The sequence below is a fragment of the Geotrypetes seraphini genome, chromosome 1, assembly GCF_902459505.1.
Source record: "Geotrypetes seraphini chromosome 1, aGeoSer1.1, whole genome shotgun sequence".
Classification (NCBI taxonomy): Eukaryota; Metazoa; Chordata; class Amphibia; order Gymnophiona; family Dermophiidae; genus Geotrypetes; species Geotrypetes seraphini.
Genome location: NC_047084.1, coordinates 461,558,064 through 461,578,669, shown reverse-complemented (window position 1 = coordinate 461,578,669; position 20,606 = coordinate 461,558,064). Strand labels below are relative to the sequence as shown.

At 44.5% G+C, this 20,606-nt stretch overlaps 1 protein-coding gene across 5 annotated transcripts in view; it reads left to right on the top strand.

The window, feature by feature from the left end:
• GRIPAP1 (GRIP1 associated protein 1) overlaps positions 1 to 20,606 on the top strand; it is a 207,344-nt gene that overhangs the window by 128,903 nt on the left and 57,835 nt on the right. For all 5 annotated transcript variants that reach the window (XM_033922931.1, XM_033922950.1, XM_033922940.1 and 2 more), the window contains 2 exons: positions 6,443 to 6,570; positions 9,431 to 9,553. In XM_033922931.1, the coding sequence (XP_033778822.1) occupies positions 6,443 to 6,570; positions 9,431 to 9,553 (251 nt within the window). The remainder of the gene's footprint in view (positions 1 to 6,442; positions 6,571 to 9,430; positions 9,554 to 20,606) is intronic.

Sequence of the window (20,606 nt, the reverse complement as noted above, 5' to 3'; positions counted from 1 at the left end):
TTAGTTAAATCCAACCTATCAGCAGATAAATTCTGCTGGTTTGGATTTTGACGCTTAACTCTCTTTGAAAGGTAATATATCTTAGAGAGAGGTGGATAAGAAGTTTCTGGCACCTTTAGAATCTCATTAACAGTTACTGGAAAAACTTTTGGGAAGTTAATAATCCATAGGTTACATCTCCTTATGGAATTTTCCAGCATTTCTTATTTGAAATGTAGTCTCGCACTGTCTTTAACCCAAGTTAAAGCTTGCGCTTCCAAAGTTTTCATCCAAATTTCCAAATCATCAGATTTATTTTCCAAAATTGTTACTTTATTTTTAAGTTCCAGATTTTCTGAAAATACCTTAGTGCTGTATTTGGTTCCCCAGTAAGACTTGTAAATTAGCAATAGCATTCCAGATTGATTCCAAATTAATTATCTCAGGTCTCTGTAGGAGAAAAAAATCAGTTCTAGGAGCCCCTGTTGCAACCAAAGTACCTGTAGCCACAGTAGCTGCCGTAGAAATTTAATGGGCTGGTTGTGCTCCCCCCACCTATCGCTGTGATGACAAATCAAACAGCTCCTCCTACCTCAGACCAGAGTCGGATCTCCCACTCTGCTTAACCGGCAGGAGCACGTCCCGGGCTAACGCCTCTTTCGCTGCCGCGGGGTGGGTCGGCAGACTGGGTTCATCCAGGGACAGAGGGGCACCCTCAAAGGAAAACTGTGCCTCAGCCTGCGCTCGTTCTCCAGCCGAGAAAGTTCCCGGTTGTGATGTTCGCGACCTACAATCCATCGGGCCAGTCCGCAGCATAGTTTCGTCCAGGAACACCCAGATCTTTGATTTCCTCTTTACCATCAGGTAAATGGGCCAAAATTCTGAGATCCACCAAGACCTCAGACCGCCATCTTGGCCAAGCTCCTCCTTTACCCTGTTCCTGAGGCTGATAGACTCCTTTCGGCGCCAATTGTGGATGCAGTGGTTTCGGCCATTGCAAAGAGGCATATTGTTCCAGTGGGAGGGTGGGATGTTGGCTCTAAGGGACCCCAGGTCAGGAGGATGGAGTCTATTCTTAAGCAGAGTTTTGATGTGGCAGCTTTGGCAGTCCAGGCAGTGATTTGTGGAAGTCTGGTAGCCAAAGTCTATTTCTGGTGGGCTGAGCATGTTTTCGATAGGGAGTCTAATGACTAGTCTCTGGTGGATCAAGAAGTTGCTAAAATTGAGATAGGCTGCTCTTATCTTTCAGACACAATACCACCAATAAGTCCAACAGGATAGGAACTCACAGGCACAATGCAGCAAAGAAGACAGTGGGAATGGACAATGAGCAATCCACCCGTATTACTTATGTCCTGGATTGAAATAAAGAAGGCTTGATTTTACCCTGCTGGCTCTGGTGGATTGCTCATTGTCCATTCCCACTGTCTTCAGATGCCATGTGTGATTTGTTATGTGCTTCTGCTAAGTCTAAGGCTTTAGGGGTGGCTACTAGATGTACTTTATGGCTACGTAGTTGGTTGGCGGACATGGCCTCCAAATTCAAGCTTAATAAGTTTCCCTTTAAGGGTTCCTTTCTTTTTGGGGAAGAATTGGACAAGCTGGTACAGAGTTTGGGAGACTCCAATGTTCCTCAGTTACTGGAGGACAAGCCCCGACAGCCTGCTAGAGGAGGTCTGGGTTGAGGTCATCTTTGTGAGTTTCGATAGTATAGGCCTGGAAGAGTTTCTGCTGCGGGTTCTACCGCCTAGGGTTGGTTCTTCCAGCATATGTAGTCTTTTTGGGGTGCTTGCTGGAGAGAATGGGACTTCTTCTCCCCTCTCCTCCTCCTCTCATCCTGCCAGTTCAGGTGGGAGCTTGGTTACGTGAGTAAACCGAGATCACCACAGATCAGTGAGTCCTGGAAGTAATTTGAGACGGGTATGCTCTCGAGTTCAACTGGCCCTTGCCAGATCTTTTTCTCTCTTCCCCCTTGTCAGTCCACTTGGAAGAAGCGGTCATTTGTCACATGCTTCAGAGGTTGCTAGAGCTCAAGGCCGTGGTTCCAGTACCCCCTCAAAAGATTCGCACCAGGAGGTACTCCATTTATTTTGTGGTGCCCACGAAAGAGGGATCCTTTCATCCTATCTTGGATCTAAATGGTGTGAACCAGTCGCTCTGGGTCCCTTCTTTTCGAATGGAAACCCTAAATTCTGTGATCTTGGCAGTTTATCCTGGGGAATCTCTGACTTCTCTCAATTCGATGAAGGTCTACCTTCATATCCTGATTCGGAACTCCAGGGGTTCCTTTGCTTTGCGATTTCGGACAAGCATTATCAGTTCTGTGCGCTTCTGTTTGGTCTGGCCATGTTTGGTACCTTCACTGATGTTATGGTGGTGGTGGTGGCCTTGCGCAAGGAGGGCATCTTGGTTCATCCTTATCTGGACGACTGGTTGATTCATGAAGAGTCCTTCCAAGAGAGCTCCCACATCTTGGCCTGTGTCGTGGAGTTGCTGTAGTCAATGGGATGGGTAGTCGACCTTTCCAAAAGTTGGTTGACTCCATCTCAACACTTGGAGTATCTCGGAGTTCTGTTCGACACTGATCTTGTGAGAGTGTTCCTTTCTGAAGCACAAGTGCAGAAGTTGCAGTCGCAAATTTGCTCTTTAATGGGTTCTTGTTGTCCCCTGGCTCAGGATTTTCTTCAGGTCTTGGGGGTCAATGGCAGCCTCCTTGGATGTGGTCTGGTGGACTTGGTCTCACGTATGTTTTTTTCAGTATGCTCTTCTTGAGCAGTGGTCCCCATAGGTTCATGAACTGGTCTCTCCGGTCCCTCTTCGTGGGATAGTACATCGCATTCTGAGCTGGTGGCTTCAGTCCCACAATCTGGTCCAGGGAGTGAGTCTGGATCAGCCCCAGTGGACGGTGCTTCTCAAGGATTCCAGTCTCCTCGGCTGGGGAGCCTAGTGTCTTGGTCATTTAGCTCAGGGTTGCTGGTCACTGGAGGAGGCCTCCCAGTCAATTAATGTCCTGGAGAACAGGGCTGTTTGGTTGGTGCTGGCGGTCTTCCAGTTGTTCCTGGAGGGCAAAGCTGTTTGGGTTTTCTCTGACAATGCCACGGCAGTGGCTTTCGTCAATCGACAGGGGAACCAAGAGTCATCTGGTAGCACAGGAGATAGCACTTCTCATAGAATGGGCAGAGACTCACCTTCTGGACATCTCGGCGGGAGTGGACAATGTCCAGGTGGATTTTTTCAGTTGTCATGTGCTAGATCCCCGAAAGTGGTGTTTCAGGATGGAAGCCACTGATATAATAATTCGTGTGGTCGGCTGATGATGGATCTCATGGGCAAACATTTCAACTCCAAGGCGCGGAGGTTCAGTTGGTGCAGAGATTCAGTCTGAAGGGCTGGATGTTCTGGTGCAGGATTGGCCGATGGATGACCTATATGTCTTTCCTCCTTGGCCCCTTGTGGGCAGAATGCTTCATATTGCGCATCATGAAGGCAGCGTGATCTGGTGGTTTTGGATTGACCCAGGAACCCATGATATGGAAACCTGGTTCGTCTTCTTGTGGCAGATCCCCTTCCTCTGCCCCTCTCGAATGATCTTCTTACTCAGGGTCCCATTCCCATGTTCAATCCGGATCTCATTTTGTCTTAAGGCCTGACTCTTGAAAGGGAGCGCCTAAGCAAGAAAGGATATTTATATAAAGTAGTCTCTACACTTTTAGGGTCTTGGAGGTTCTCCAAGTCTCATGCTTATGTGCACATTTGGCATCTCTTCAAGGACTGATGTTCCACTTGGGCATCAGTCCCCCTGTGTGTGTCTTTGTAACATAGTAGATGGTCCATCTAGTCTGCCCAACCTGATTCAATCTAAAAATTTGTTGGGTTTTTATTTTTTTAACTTCTTCTCCTTAGCTATTTCTGGGCAAGAATCTAAAGCTCCGCCCGGTACTGTTCTTAGGTTCCAAGAGTTTTGGCAAGATGGTCTGGAGTGGGGCCTTTCCTGGTCCTCCATTAGGTTTCAGGTGGTGGCCTTGTTATCATTTAAAGGTCCTTTGCGCAGTCGATGGTTGTCCTCTCTTCCTGATGTGATCCGTTTTTTTTAAGGGTGATGAAGTTGATATGGCCTCCAGATCGCCCTTCGGTGCCAGCTTGGGATTTCAATCTTGTGCTGAAAAACTTTACTTTGAAGACTATTTTCCTTGTAGCCATTAATTCAGTGAGACGCGTGTTAGAGTTGCAAGCCTTCTCTTGTCGAGCAACTTTCTTGGAATTTTAAAAGGAGCATATGGTGCTGTGGCCTGCTTCTTCCTTTCTTCCTAAGGTTGTTTCCCCTTTTCATATGAATCAGACAGTTGCCTCCCAGTTTTAGATAGTTGGGAGGGTAATTGGAAGCAGAGGCAGCTACACAAATTGGATGTCCACAGAGTTCTCTGTGCTTACATGAAAAGGACTCGGGAGTTCAGAAGGTCAGATCATATTTTTATTCTCCTAGCAGGCAGTCATAAGGCTTTGATTGCGTGATGGATCAAGGAGGCCATCACTTCGGCATACCACCTTCAGAAGAAACCAGTTCAGGAGTTTCTCAAAACTTATTCCACTTGGGGGTCAGGTTGGCTTCCTGGTCCCATCCATCTGTGCCAGTCTGGAGGGATACTAAAGAAGGAGAAATTAGGTCTTACCTGCTAATTTTCTTTCTTTTAGGCCAAGATTCTCAAAAAAAAACCCCAAAAAAACCATGTTAAAAAATGACGGGCAACCGTTCTGGTAGTGATTTTAAAACAGCAAGCCATTTTCCCAAAAATGCTCATGCAAATGAGGTTGGCACAGAGTAGCAAAGACTTACTAAATTTGCATGTGTCCATTGCTGGTGATAGTGATGGGCACATGTGCAGAATAAATGCAAAAACAAAAAAACCCCAAAAAACATAACAGCGGGAAAGATAGCCACTCTCTCTCGCCACCAAGCGACCCTCCCCCCTTATCTTGATCTAGATGGCTCACAAGGCCTTACCTTGATTTAGATGGCTGACATGGAGGGATGCCAGGATACAGAGGAAGGTGCCTAAGGCCTGATTGACTCAGACACCTATGGCCCCACCCCTTGGGAGGGGCCTTAGATGTCTGAACCAATCAGGGCTTTTGGTCCCTCCCTGTGCATCACATGATGCACCGGGGAAGGGAAGGCCCATCATTTAGACAGGCCAGGCCAGAAGCAGGAGCCTGAGAGCAGTTTCCTGTTTCTGACGTTTTTAAAAGGTACAGGGGAGGTTTTTTTGGGGGGGCATCCATTGGCACGAGGGAGTGGGCATCCTTCCTGCCATTTTCTGTGGGTTTGGGGGGGCATCCTGCGGCAGGAGAGAGTGGGCATCCCTCCTGCCATTTTTGGAGGTTGGGTGGCATCTCTCCTTCTATTTTTTGCATTGGTGAGGGGAGGGGCGATGGCTGGGGGGTGCCTAGCACGGAGGAGGGATGTTTCTACATGTATAACACACGCACAATATCTGTGCCATTAAAAAAGCCCAGAAGCCCTAACAGCAATGACAGGAGCCTGCTTCCTCTGTCACTGCTGTTAGGGCTTTTCGCATGTTTCAATCACTGAATGGCTGTTGCGAGTCCCACGAGAACTGGCGGCAGCCTTTCAGGGAGCGGCGCAGGGTCGGGCGGGAGATTGAAAAGCTCACTCCTGGGTGCTGGCCTGGATGCACCACTGCCTGCGAGATCGGCAAGAGATGTTCATGATAGGCATTTCAACAAATTTTAATAAAACTTGGAAACTTGATTCAGGGTGGGACACACCGCTGGAACACCAGGAAAAAGGTACGTGACGGAGGGAGGGAGCGGAGGGGTAATTAGTATTGGCGGGGACAGGAGATGGGAGGGATTCCTCCTGTTCTGGCCTAATGGCAGCAAGTGTGGATGACCCGAATATAGAACCTCATCCTATATTTGAGTATATACGGTAAGCTTTTCTATTTCCTGCTGTGTGAGCTCCCAGAACTCTATGAAGGCCACTGTGTGGTTGTCAACAGCAGAATCCAGTGCATTGCTGTAGAAATTTATAGGGCTTCTAAATGCTTTCAACAGTAGAATCTTCCAGGAATTTATCCCTTTTTTATTTGGGAATCCCTACATGGTTTGTTTGTTCCACCTTCCAGTAATCATGCTGGGTGGGCTACCTGTGTGTCCCTGATGATGGAATCTTTATGACTGTCATATATACTTCCCTGAAACTTTGTAAGACCTTATCCACTCTCATTTGTTCTCCTTGTGTTCTCCAGCAGAAGCATCATCTTATGGTCTGTGTGTACTCCTGTAGCATCCTTCTGATACTCTTGTAAACGTGGCCTTTGTTGGCAAGATCTTTCTGGGGCCTCTTTGTATGCTCTAGCTGCAGAGTATAGCAGACTTACTATATCACTGCAATAAAAGGAAAATGACCTTGGCTCTAATTTTTTTTTTTTTTTTTTTACAGGGATAGAAGACCTAGTTCTAGCAGAGATCAGCTCCCCAAGCCGGACCCAGACTGGAGATAGCAGCAGCATTTCGTCTTTCAGTTACCGTGAAATTATGAAGGAGAGCACAGCATCCACCAGTAACAAGGTGAGGGGAAATTACAGCATCCAGCAGGAAGAAGGTGATGGAGATAAAGGAAGAGCAAACACTGGGCAGGAACAAGGTAAAATGAGTTGCAACATCCAGAGGGAACAAGGTGAGGTGAGAGAGCATTCAGGTGGAGATGGGTGAAGGGTGATAAGAGTAAAAGCAGTGTCATACCATAAGAACAAAGTGGGGATGGGGGGGAGGGGGAGGTGCAAAGCAAAACCTAGCAATAAGATGAGTAGGGCAATACTACCAAGTGAAGACCACAAAAGCACCAGCAAAAGGAAAGAAAGTCAACATACCAGGAAGGCAAATGGAAACAAAGTGAGAGAAAAACAGCATCCAGAAGAAATCAGGTGGAGCAGGAGTAAGATGAAAAGAGGTTGCAAAATTTTAACCAAGACTAAAGAAAGTGGGGAGTTTAATCCCGGCAGCAATAGGAACTAGAAGGAACAAGAGGGAGAGAGAGAGTGCAACAGCTGCAATAAGGGTAAATACAGCCCTGGAAAGACACTAACAAAATGAAAACTTTAAAGGAGTAGCAAATCGGTCTGGTGCAAAAAAAATTGACAGAGGCAGGTGGCACCCTTATAGATTATGAAAAAGGCAAGAAACCAATTGAATGTTGAAATATCAAAAGCAAAGCCACAAATACATTCAAATAATGTTGGTGAGAGGGACTAAACAACACATAGCCTATGTGGAGAAAAAGATCTCAGTGTCCACTGGATGAGCCAAAAAGTAGCTGATCCTGGGGACAAATCTCCTTCAAATATCAGTTTGAGGAGGAAGACACACCTTCGGTCCAAAAAACTCCTCGAGACTGCAAAAGGCTTTATATCATAGAAATCTTACACCAGCGCTAATTATCTTCTATTACATTTTTTCCAAAACAGCACTTATCTTAAGTAAGCTCCTCAGTAGAAGTCTCCTCAACACACAATTCCACGTTGAAGAAATAGATGGGTACTTCGACCAACTGAAGTCGTGGTGTCAGATTAGCGATCTCCCAACAGGGCCCCTGTTTCGCTAAAAACGCTGCTTCAGGAGAACCTATTTTATGTGAGCCTAACGCTTCAAATCTGAGGAAATACTTTTTTAACAGAAAGGGTGGTAGACGCATGGAACAGTCGCCCAGAAGAGGTGGTGGAGATGGAGACTGAATTCAAAAGGGCCTGGGATAGGCACATGCGATCTCTTGGAGAGAGAAAGAGATAATGGTTGCTGCGGATGGGAAGACTAGATGGGCCATCATGTTTCTTGTTTCTATGAAACCATCACCCAAGGTTTGAACAGAGACAATGGATTCATAACACATTACAAATGCAAATGAACTTAACTATTTTTGATCATCCCATCTTTGTGTTCTCTCATCTACTACAGCTATTAGTTAATTAGACAATGCAACCGTTTTATCTCCCTGTCCATGTTTCGCCCTGCCTTGCATTTTATTTTTGTGTCCCTCTCCCTCCCCCATTCATTTTCCTACGCATATACGTACTCATGTCCTGAACTTCACTTAATACATTTGATGGACTCTGCTCTTGAAAGCTTAAATGCCTCTATAAATTGGTTAGTCTTGTAGGGTGGCATCTGCCTGTAAAAAAGATAAGGAAGTTGCAACATCTGTCAATAATGAAAGTGAGAGGAAATACAACTTCCGAAAGAGAGAAGTCATTGTAAGAAAGCTAGAAGAGGTACATTATCCAGGAGGGATCAAACTGAAATGAGGGATGTAGCAACCAGAAGAAACAAAATGATGGGATGGACAGTAGTTAGGAGAAGCGGGAGAAGGGGAAGCAGCACCTTGCTAGAAGCATAGGAGCCAGTCCCAAAATTAAATAAATTCCTTGATTGTATTCAGGAAGAGGTGATTTCTATTAGGTTTAGCACCCCCAATAATTTTGAAAAGTTGGCTCCTATGGCTAGAAGCATAGTAAGAGGAGAGGCAGGACCCATCCATAATAAGGTAAGGAAAGATACAACACACAGCAGGACTAAAAGTAGAGGTTACACTCGCAGCCAGCTAGGAGCAAATGTGAGAGGCTCCATCTCTAGCAGTATTCAAACCCAATCAGAAAAACCACTTTCAAGGTTGTTTTCAACTGTTAACTCCCACTTATTGTAAAATTACCTATATGTATCCTATCATTCTCTCTACAAGAAACTCCCCAACCCCTATATGTCCTGTCTGTCCAAATTAGATTGCAAGCTCTTCTGAGCGGGGTCCGTCTATTGCATGTTAAATGTACTGTGCTGCATATGCCTTTCAGTGCTATAGAAATGATAGTACAGTGAGCCCTCCAAATCCGCAGTTTCAGTATCCGCAGATTCGGTTATTTGTGATTTTTTTTTTTTTAGAAAAAAAAGCTGCACTCCGGACCTTCTCTGCCTCCCTCCCGCCTTCCTCCTGGCATCCCAGATCTTACCTGGTGGTCTAGTGGGCTTTCGGGGCAGGAGCGATCATCCTATGCTCCTGCCCTGTGCAGATCACTCATAGCAAATGGCTTGAGAAACTACGAGAACTCACGGCAGCCATTTGCTTTGAGTGATCTGCATGGGGCAGGAATGTAGGAAGATCATTTCTGCCCCGAAAGCCTGCTAGACCACCAGGTAAGGCCTAGTGAGGGAGGTGGGGGTGGGTCAGAGCTGCCCAAAAGTTATTCGCGATTATTCAGTATTTGCGGGCCAGCTCTGCTCCTAACCCCCGCGAATACTGAGGGGGAAGTGTAGTAGTAGTAAAGTGACATCTGACAGGAACAAGGTGAGGAAAGATGGCCTCTAGTATTTTTAAAATTCACAGTTATATTGTCAATTTAGAAACAAAATTTTTTTCATTTTTCTTTCGTCTTGTATCCAGTCAAACACAAGCAGCCCTCAGTCCCAGCAACAGCGACCTGCAGACTTGTCAGATGAAGAGATCTCAGATCTCTTTCAGCGTTTGGCTGAAATCCAGCAGGAGAAATGGCTGTTGGAAGAGAAGGTAAGATCAGGTTGTCAGTACTCACGTCCTGATGTCAAATATTAGTGATCTATTTCAGGGATGGCAAGGTAATCCTAGAGTGCTACAAAATAGACTTGTTTTTTTGGATTGCTTTGATTTTTCTCATGAACGTTCTCTATAATGTGACTTTTCTGAAAGCCAGGTCTGTCTATGGCAATCCAGGACTGACCTTCACCTTACCTGAGCTGGTCCTTTGACCCTCATGAGAGGTAGTCATTCTGAGAACAGTGATCCCCACTAAATTTATTATTGATGGTGAGATCCCACAAACAACAAAGGGAGCAATTCCATAATTTGGGGCCTTCAGTTAGAACTGGTACTCAGAATCAGTATTCTATAATGGCATCTTGGTGCACAGAATGCCATGATAGGCATACCAACATAAACTTGAATTGACATTCGTAAATTTAGGCATAACAATTTACATCAAACCAATGACCAGTGTAACTTATGTATTCTATAGGATGCATGCATATGTTGGAGACATCCCTCCCTTGCAGTTACATGTTATGCACTATCTTATAAAATAGCATGTAGTGCATTTATTCACATATAGCACATATATGTTCTGTGCACTTAACATATGCAAGGCGTATACAACTGCATACATTAATATACTTTAAGGACAATTCTATAACAGTGCCTGTGATTTCATTGCCAGCATAGTCTTAACCATGGCTTCTTGTACAATCCCACTTTATTCTAGGACCAGTGGGTTATTTCCCTCCACCCGCCAGGATCTGTAGGAAGCCTCAAAACTTCAGAGGCTTTTTCCCCCTGCCTTACATACCTCCTCCCTGAGCATGCTCACCAGTCTTTTCTTCCTACAAGCTAGGCTGTAGGAGCTCATCTTTTCCGCTCGTGTTTTATTTTGCGATCTTTCTGTATTTTTTGTTTGCAGTTTTCACCCTTGTGCTGTGAAGGTTCCCTGTAAGGACATCCTTGACTATGGGAGATTGCAGACTGTTGAAGAATGTCTGCTTCTGGGGGTTCCCTGCTCAGCAGTAAGCCCCCTGGACAGCCTGCACATAAGATCAGGGCTCCAGGACCTTTCCCTTGGGAGCTAGCTCACCCCAGGTGAGTGTCTCGCAAACTTTTACGGCCGGCGGCACACTAAATGCAGTGCCTTGGATGTGCATGATGTCATCACGTCAAAGTCCACGCATGCGCGGAGGCCCGTCTGGCTTTGACCTCGCCGTTACAGGGATCCAGGAGGTGCAGGAAGAAGAGGAGAGACGCCGGCCAGGAGGAGAGTCAGTTGCGCCGGCTGACTTCCTACAGGATGTGCCTCTCGCCACGAGAGGCACGTCCTGTAGTCAGGCAGCTGGCGTGGATGACTCTCCTCCTCACCAGTGTGTCGCGGCACATCAGAAATCTCAGGAGGCACACTGGTATAGGCTGAGATGGTTCTGTGGAGGCACGACCGGGATCGGAGCCAGACTGTGTCCCTCCGCCAGGCGTTTGGGTGGCGGAGGTCTCCAGCCATAGTTATCAGGCCGGTGAGGCAGTCAGAAGACTTGAAATCCAGATTTCCAGTTCACTGAGACAAAGGATCTCCCTGCAAGCTGTGTTCAGATGTATGCAGTTTCTCTGATTCAGCACAGTGAGTTAAATGTTTCAGTTTTTACTGTGAGCACATGGTTATGTGAGAGCAAGCTAACAGCTTGACTCAGAGATTTGGGGGGATCATGAAAAAGATTTTTTTTAGGTGGTTTCCCTACAATGTCCTATGCCCCCCACCCCTAAAATCTCTGTTTATGACGGTTCTCTGTGGTTTTCCTGGGCTATTTTTAGTCAAAACAGGGCCTCGGTGGCCATTTTGGATTTTTCCAGATTTGATATTAAAATTATTTTTCATATTTGCCAGCTTCATTTTTGAACAAAACCACATAGATGACCTCCCCAGGGCAAGATGGATTCATGCCTCATTTGTGGTGGATGACTGTCAGTTGCGCAGCTGTGTTCCATGTATGCTGCAGACCACGAGGGCGAGATTTGCTTGAATGTGGTGCCTTTGACCTCTGGGGAGTATCGTCAAGCGCCTTATGCCCCAACTCCCGTGAAATTGGCGTCAGGGGGCCCTGGGGAGTACGCTGGCGGTGTTTCGGTGAACCGTAAGTGCGGCTCCAGTGAAAAACCTCATAAATCTTTCAAATATTCCAAATCTGAGGTGCAGAAGTCTGCTCCCACCGCAGAAGATAGTTTTCCCCCAGAAATTGTGCACATGCTTTATCAGGCACTTGTGCCGGTCACAGGGACCCCTGCTCCAAGGGACCAGGGTCTTTTCTTGTCTTCTTGAGAGTGTACCGGGGAGTAAGTTGACTGTGCCCACAGTTGTGCCAGACACTTCCTATTCATTTGATTTCACAGGGCAGCTCTGCGGCAGCCACAGACATGATGAATCTGGGAGATCTCCAGGATCTGGACCAGTACGGAGCCCATGATTTGGGGGAGGACCCCACTGTGCGCAGATTCTTCAAACCTGCACTCCTTGCTAATTTAATCTCTGATTCTCTGTAGGAACTGAAGCTACAGATGGACCAGACGGTCTTCTGAATGTTCTCTTATGACTGACCAGAGGCCACAATCTGCCTCTTTTCCTGATTATCCTGATGTTGCCTGGATTCTTACGGCTATCTGGGAGACTTCTGAGGGTCCCTTTAAATGTGCTCGAGCCATGGCGTGGCTTTATCCCATGGCGGATGGCTTTAACAAGTGCTTTACTTCTCCAAAGGTGAATTCTTTGGTAGCGCATATCACCAAGTGCACATCTACCTAGCAATGGGGGTGGTGGTCCTGAAATATGTCCAGGACCAACGCAGAGATTTTATAATTAAGTGTCTGTTTGATTTGGCCGTGGCTGGGGTCAAAACAGCGATGGCCTCCTCTTTCGTGGCTCGGGCATGCCACTCCAAGCTGCGCCATGATCTAGAGACTGTGGTACTTAGGGATTTGGATTTTCATATCTCTGGAGTGGATTACATGGCTGATGCCCTGTACCACAGCCAAGCTTGTCCCCTATTCTGTTTCGGCTCGCAGGATGCTCTGGATCACAAGAGATTCATCTTCTAAGGCTATATTGAGCCGGTTGCCCTTCAAGGGTTAGCTCCTGTTCAGTCAGGGTCTAGATGGCCTTATGGCCAGTTTTCAGGATCTTTTGTATGGTGGATCATTGGAGGTGTCCCACGTTCATCCTCATGGTGACGGCGGCCAACAAGAAAGCCAATCGTTTCTTCCATCGGAGAGAGTCCAGAAGTGAAGCCCTGGATTCTCTGGTTCAGCCCTGGCCCCAGAAGGCTCTTTTTTATGTCTCCTTCTGTTGCTGTCCATGCAGTTCATAAGAATTATCCCTCTGCTGCTGTCCTTCCTTTTAATCTGTTGATCTGAATATCTTATGTGTGAATTTGCATCCTTGTTGCCCATCGTTTGCCATGCTACTGTGCTCAGTTCCCAAAACATGTACATAGGAATTTCTACTACTGCTCTTCATCCTTTTAATTTGTTGTTCTGTTTATCTGCTGTATATGAAGTTGTAACCTTGTTGCTAAATCTTCTACTGTATATGTAAACTTGTATCTCGTTCTGAGCTCTTCTGGGAGGGTGGGCTAGAATTTTGACTAAATAAATAAATAATTCGCTCCGTAGCCCATGATGGGCATCTGTAGAAGTGCAAAGAAGTCCATGAGGGTCTGGTGATTCTGGTGGCATCCGATTAGCCGAGGCAGCCGTGGTATGCCGACTTGGTTTGGCTCCAGCAGGTTCGGGGGCTCAGACACCCTTGTCATTCTTGCCTTCTCACACAGGGTCCAATTGTGATGCAAGATCCAGACCACTTTGGTCTTACAGCATGGATCTGAGCGTGTGGCCTTGACTAGCCAGGGCTATTCTTCAGCGGTGATCGCCATGTTGCTTCACAGCAAGTGGATGTCCATAGTGGTGGCCTTCGTGCGAAGGCTTGGCGGGGACAGTTTCAAAACAAATGCCAGGAAGTTCTTCTTTACCCAACGTGTGGTGGACACCTGGAATGCGCTTCTAGAGGACGTAATAGGGCAGAGTACGATACTGGGGTTTAAGAAAGGATTGGACAATTTCCTGCTGGAAAAGGGGATAGAGGGGTATAGATAGAAGATTAATGCACAGGTCCTGAACCTGTTGGGCCGCCGCGTGAGCGGACTGTTGGGCACGATGGACCTCAGGACATAGAAACATAGAAAAAAAGCGGCAGAAAAGAAGTCTGCCCATTCCAAGTATCCCCCCCCCTGAGTTTACTCCCTTAAAGATCCCACTTGAGTATCCCATTTTCTCTTAAAATCCGTCATGCTGCTGGCCTTTATCACCTGGAGTGGGAGTCTGTTCCAATGATCTACCACTCTCTCGGTGAAGAAGTACTTCCTGGAGTCGCCATGAAACTTCCCTCCCCTGACTTTCAGCGGATGCCCTCTGGTGGTCGAGGGTCCCATGAGCCAGAAGATATCATCTTCTGACTCGATACGTCCCGTGATGTACTTATACATTTCAATCATATCTCCCCGTTCTCTTCTTTCCTCAAGTGAGTACAGCTGCAATTTCTTTCTTCATACGTGAGATCCTTGAGCCCCAAGACCATCCTGGTGGCCGTTCGCTGTACCGACTCGATCCTCAGCACGTCCTTTCGGTAGTGTGGTCTCCAAAACTGAACACAGTACTCTAAGTGAGGCCTCACCATGGCTCTGTACATCTGACCCAGCAGAGGCATTGCTTATGTTCTTATGTTCCCTCCGTGTACCTTTACACCAGGGCCCCCCTCCCCTGAAAGCCTGGCCCCTCCCAAAGGCCTGCATGTCCCCCCAGCTTCCCCTGAAGGCCTGCCCCCCCCCCCCAGAAGGCCTGCATGTTCCCCCAGCTTCCCTGCTCTTACCTTAAGATAATACGGTAGCTTGAAGGATCGCTGGTGCTGTAGCGATCCTTGCACCTGCCGTCATCAGCAGCAGCGGCACACTCTCTCTGCCGTGATCCTGCCCCTGTTGTCAGAGGAGGGGCGGGACCACGGCAGAGGGAACATGCCACTGACGACAGCAGCTGCAAGGATCGCTACAGCACCGGCAATTCTGCAGGGAACGCAGGCCTTCGGAGAGATGGGGGAAGGCCTTTGGGGGGCAGGCCTTCCCAAATGATCCTCCCCCCTCGCCCCCTAAAGTGGCAGTGGACAGCCAACAAGAGGCAGTGCTGCCACTCCTGCTTTAGGAAGGCATGGGGAGGAGGGTCAGTTACCAAATCGGGAGGCCAATTTTTTTTAAAAGCGAATTGATTCGAATCGGATAGCACTAGTCTAGACTTGCATATATAAATGATGTAAATAAACAAAAACTTTACCATTTTGTTTTAACAATTCAAAATATATTAAGGTAAGAATTTTTTCACCGGTTTATTCTACATACACATGTTACTAGACTCTACACCAGGGATCCCCAAAGTCCCTCCTTGAGGGCCGAATCCAGTCGGGTTTTCAGGATTTCCCCAATGAATATGCATGAGATCCATGTGCATGCACTGCTTTCAATGCATATTCAATGGGGAAATCCTGAAAACCCTAAGCTCTTTCAAAAATTGATTAAGAAACCCAAAAAGTCTTGGTTGCATTAATTTTCATATCCTTTGTCTCAGTTCTTGGTTGAAGCCCCTATTGCAGCAATAATAGCCATGAGTTTTATAGGATAAAAATTTATCAACTTTTCATAGCAAGATATTGCTGTTTTTTTCCCTATTCTTCTTGACAAAATAGCTCAAGCTTTTTCAGATTGGCTGGGAAAAGTCTGTGGATTGCAATTTCCAAGACTTTTTTGAAAAGCACTTGGAATAGTATAAATCACAAAGTTTATAATAAATCTTATCAAAAGCCGCTCACATGTTCTTATAGAGAAACATTTGCTACTTTCCAGTTCTTTTCCAGTTTTTCCAAAATTCTCACCCACAATTCCTTCCCTTTCTTACCGCTTTCCATCAATTGTTTACAGTATATAATGAGCCATGGTTGCAGCTGAAGCAGGCTATTCAGGTAGGGTTCCCTGAATGGAAAAATCTGAATAATCAATATAGTCTGGAGTTCCTTTGTTTTCAAGCAGATTTCCTGGGACATCAAGCCGCTTTATGGTATAAATTATTATCTGGATATGTGAATAAAAAACCAAAAAATGGTCTTAGAGACATTTGGAGTATTGAGATAAGGCAGCAAATTTCTGCATTTCAATGGCCACGAATTTGGTCTTGGAGAATGAGATGTACAATATCAGCATCTATGAGGCAAACTTGGTTCTTTTTGTTGCATAGAGCTTTTTGGACCCCAGGTCATTTGCAAAAGTTAGATAGATCTAAGTCTAATAAATGCTGGCATTGTAATCTGGAAGTAGGGACATTGGATCATTTACTTTTTTACTGTCCCTGTATTAAATTATTTTGGAATTCAATTTGGACGCAGGTTAACCGTTTACTTGAAAATCATGTTGCTTTGTCTTATGATACTATTCTGTTTGGCATGGCTATGAGGAAAAAAAAGTCAAATTTCATCTTAAAATAACAAACTTCTATTAATAATGACAGGGGTGGCAATTCAGCACATTATGGTTAATTGGAAAAATTATACAAATCTTAATTATTCTTTTTGGTGGAAGTCACTTTGTCACATTTTTAAAATGGAAAGAGCAATTGCTGTACAGAAAGGTAATTATAACAACTTTATAAAGATCTGGGGGCCATTAGAGAATTATTGTAATGAATGAACATCGTTTTCCTTTATGATGGATACATGTATTTTATTGGGGGGAGGGAGGGAAATTGGATGATTAATATTTTTATTTAAAGATTGTATTTCTGTTGAAGAATTGTTGGGTGGGGGGGAAAGGGTTACTTTAATGGATTATATGTATAAGAATGTCAAGTGCTGTATATTTTTTTAATAATGTAATGTTTTAATATTAATCACTTGTTTGTCAGTTTTAAAATGAATGAAGAATTAAAAAAAAAAAGAAACATTTGCTACTTTCCAGTTCTTTTCCAGTTTTTCCAAAATTCTCACCCACAATTCCTCCCCTTTCCATCAATTGTTTACAGTATATACTGAGCCATGTGTCTATCTTTAATCGCCTCATTCTTTTCACATCAGTTTCTAAAGGGTCTCCATATTTTGCTAAATTCAGCTAATTTTTTAATTTTAGTAATTTTGCCTATCACATAAATATTTCATAATATACAATATTTACAGTATTACTACTCATCTGTCTGGCAGATATGCTTTCTTCCAGTTGAGGGCCACCTTACTCCACTACGCTTCCCTTCTATGTCTTTGGGAAACTTAGGCAGTAAAAACAAAGGTCCCGTTGTACCTTCTGGTTGGTTATTTCTCTGATAAAATCTTTAGTATTTCCCTGAATTTTTGTACTGTTGGACAGTCCTTCCACAATTGCGTAAAATTTCCTATCTGTCTACATTGCTGACAGCAGTACATGCTCTGTTCTTAGAAAAACTTATTTAATTTGCTGAGCGATAAAATAAATATATCTGTTTTTCAAGTAAGAATGCTGCAACTGATAACTTACTCACCTCTTGTAGATAATTATTGCCACTCTTCAAGCCTAAGCATGGTACCGGCCAGAACTTTAGGTTCTGACCCAGCAATAGCTAAGAAGAAGGAAAATTTAAATTAAATCAGTAATTTAAAGAGTGAGTAGGGTTGGACAGACTGGATGGAGCATTCGGGTCTTTATCTGCCGTCATCTACTATGTTATGTTATGTTATTAAATGTTCCTCCCACTCTGTCTGTGAAGGATAATTTCTCTATCAAGTATGCATACTTTTCTAAAATTATTATTAGTTATGCTTTCATCTTGTTGTGTTTAAAAAAAAAAAGTCCTCAAAAAGTGAGCTATCTTCACTTAAGTCACCAAAGATCTCTCTGGTCTCAATATAATGTCTCAGCTGTAGATATTGATCAAATTCCCTGGCTTTATTCCTATAGTATTTTTTAATTTCTCAAACAGAATACTCTTATTATCTAGGTGTCTCAGTCTGCTCTCTCCATTTAAGAAACCCCCAGTGATTATCCCTGGATGAAAGTCTCTTATTTTAACAAAGAGGCTCCAAACCTGAACTTGTCCTACCTGTCAATAACTTTAGTATAATTAGCTTTCTTTGTTTTCATAATCCATTTATTTACCCCTCCACCCTCCTGAAGTTAGAAAAGGTACAAATGGGAGATTCCATCTTCAGCCACTGTTTATACCCCTGGCCATCACTCCATTTCATAATAGCTCTGAGTTGTGCTGCTTGATACAGTAATACTACTTTTAATGTTGGACTCCCACACTTACCTGCTTCCTACTCCTTCAGAAAACGTCCTAGCCATCTTGAAGGCAGAGCCCATGTAGATGGGTGAAGGTGGAAAAAGCTTTGTGACACTTTCTCTGATATGTGACTTGTATACTTTCATCCAACAAGTTCCTCTTCTTGGCATTGGGCTTGTTGAGATCACGATCTCTGATCAAGTCATTGAGGTCTTTTTGGTTGGGATAGTATGAGTTTCTTTCATCAGCCGCACTGCTGCTATTGTAAACTGGATTTACAATGTCAACCTCACTCTGACTTGTTGCTCTCTGTTGAAGATGGTTGCTTTCTCTCTGGGGGAGTGAGTATGGGGAGCTCAGGGCAATGTGGCACTGGAGTGATGGATGAAGGAATGTCTGGATATATGATTGCATATGCATGCTTGCCAGTTCAGTGTTTAGAAGGGTCCACCATTGCTTGAGTGGTCGGTAGGTTCCCGCCATATTTTTGGGATAACAAACTTCATGGCTGCTTTTCCCCTGTGTACCATCCTGTAGAATAAAATTAAATTGAGATAATGAAAACTATTCTCCCCCCTCCCCATTTATCAAGCTGCATTAGGGTTTTTTTGTTGCAGGCTGCAGTGATAAAAGCTCTGACGCTCATAGGAATTATATGAACGTTGGAACTTTTACTGCTGCAGCCTTAGTTTTTTTTTAAACCCTAATGTGGCATGATAAAGGGGGGGGTATTTCACCTGTGAATAATGTGTATAAGATTCTCGCAATATATTTCATATATGATATTTTCAAATAACATTAAAAATTTGAAAATGTAAATATTTTTTTAATAATTTTGTAAACCACATAGTTTTTTATGTGGTATATAAATTTTTAAATAAATAAACATTCTAAGAAATTTTATAGCAGAAAATTATGCCATCCTAGTGAGGAACAAAATTCTTACCTTCCAGAGGTTTTGGGTTTTTTTTGGCAGTGCTCACTTGTGGAGTGAGGTGCTCAAGGTTTGTCTTGATTCCCAACAGGAATGCCAAAATTTGCCTTGTAGGCATTGCACATCTTAGCTGGTGCCTCTATGGAGTATTTTCCCTCTTGTCTTGATAAATTGGCTGCATACATAGCAAAATGCATCTGCCGGTTGTTTGCAGCCTCTGGATGCCATCTAAAACAAAATAGATATGTTACCCCTTAGGCTGTTGGAATTGAAGTGAGCTAGTGGGCTTAAGATCTCTATAGTTATATTGTACTACTATTTATATTGATGGAAAGTTCTAGAAAATTCTTAAACTTACTCTAAGGGACCTTTTTACTAAAGCCTATGGCCAAAATTAGCGCAGCAGGTGCCTATCACCTGCAAAAAAGGTAAATTTCCAAAATATCAGTGTCCTGGTCACAAAAGCAAAGTTTGAGGCGAATGATAGCCATTTTTTATACTTTTGTGGAATAGGCAATTAAGAGAGAACATTTATTACACAGGAAAAAAAATTAATAAAATTTTGTTACACAGTGAAATCAACATCCAAGAATTATTCTTTGAGCTTTTTCCAGTCAGCTGAAGTTTCATAGCAAAAGTTTGCTGATGCCTTTCATAGGAAGACATTGCATTTTGGAGGGCTTTGATGAACCCTTTCATCTTGTTCTGGGAGAATTCTTCTCTCAATTGACGTATTTTTAGAAGTTTTTCACTGGTGTCATGTTAAGAGGCGATGGATGTGGTTTCTTCACTTAACTCCTCTGGTTTTGAAACACTTGCGGGAGTATCTTGTTGATCCTGTTTGTTGCTCACAAGTCTCTTGAGAGAGGAGTATTTCCTATTCTGTCAGTCGCCTTTTAAAGTAGGCCAGATTGGATTCTTATGTCCCAGATAGTGCTACCCGATTCACGATTCGAATCGGTTCACCGATTTGAATCAGGTGAATCGATTCGAATCGGTGCGTTTTTGTGAAAAACCAGACTCACCGATTCAGCCCCGATTGAAGTTCATTATTTTTTTCATCGCCACCTGCCAGACTCGTTCCCATCTAATGTAACTTCCGGTTTTGCGAAACTGGAAGTTACATCAGAAGAAACGAAAGGACGTGGGAGCGTTGAGGGGGAAGCGAGCAGACCTCGTGCAGCGGACCTCAGAAGCAAACGGTATTTTTTGCTGGCTCTCTCTCTGCATTTCTCCTCTCTTCCCCACGATTCCACATCCAGTTGAGTAAGTATATGAATCATCAGGGGGGCTGAGAATCGGCAGGGGGGTTGAGAATCGGCAGGGGGGGCTGGTGAGTCTTGGCTGGGGATGGAAGCTGGGAATCGGCAGGGGGCTGGTGAGTCTTGCGGGCTGGGGATGGAAGCTAGGAATCAGAAGTGAGGCTGGTGAGTCTGGGGGGCTGAGAATCGGCAGGGGGTTGAGAATCGGCAGGGGGGGCTGGTGAGTCTTGGCTGGGGATGGAAGCTGGGAATCGGCAGGGGGGCTGATGAGGCTGGGGGGCTGGGGATGGAAGCTGGGAATTTTTGATATGATATTGCCTTGGTTAAATAAAATGTTTAAACTTAAAAAGCTGTGTCATTAACAGTGAATCGAATCAAATCGAAAAATCGATTCAACAAGGTGAATCAAATCGAATTGAATCGAAATATTTTTCTCTGAATCGGGCAACACTATTTCCAGATAATTTTTGACCGATCTCTTGTTGCCTTTTCCTTGTTAAGGTGCTTGAGAAATTAGCTT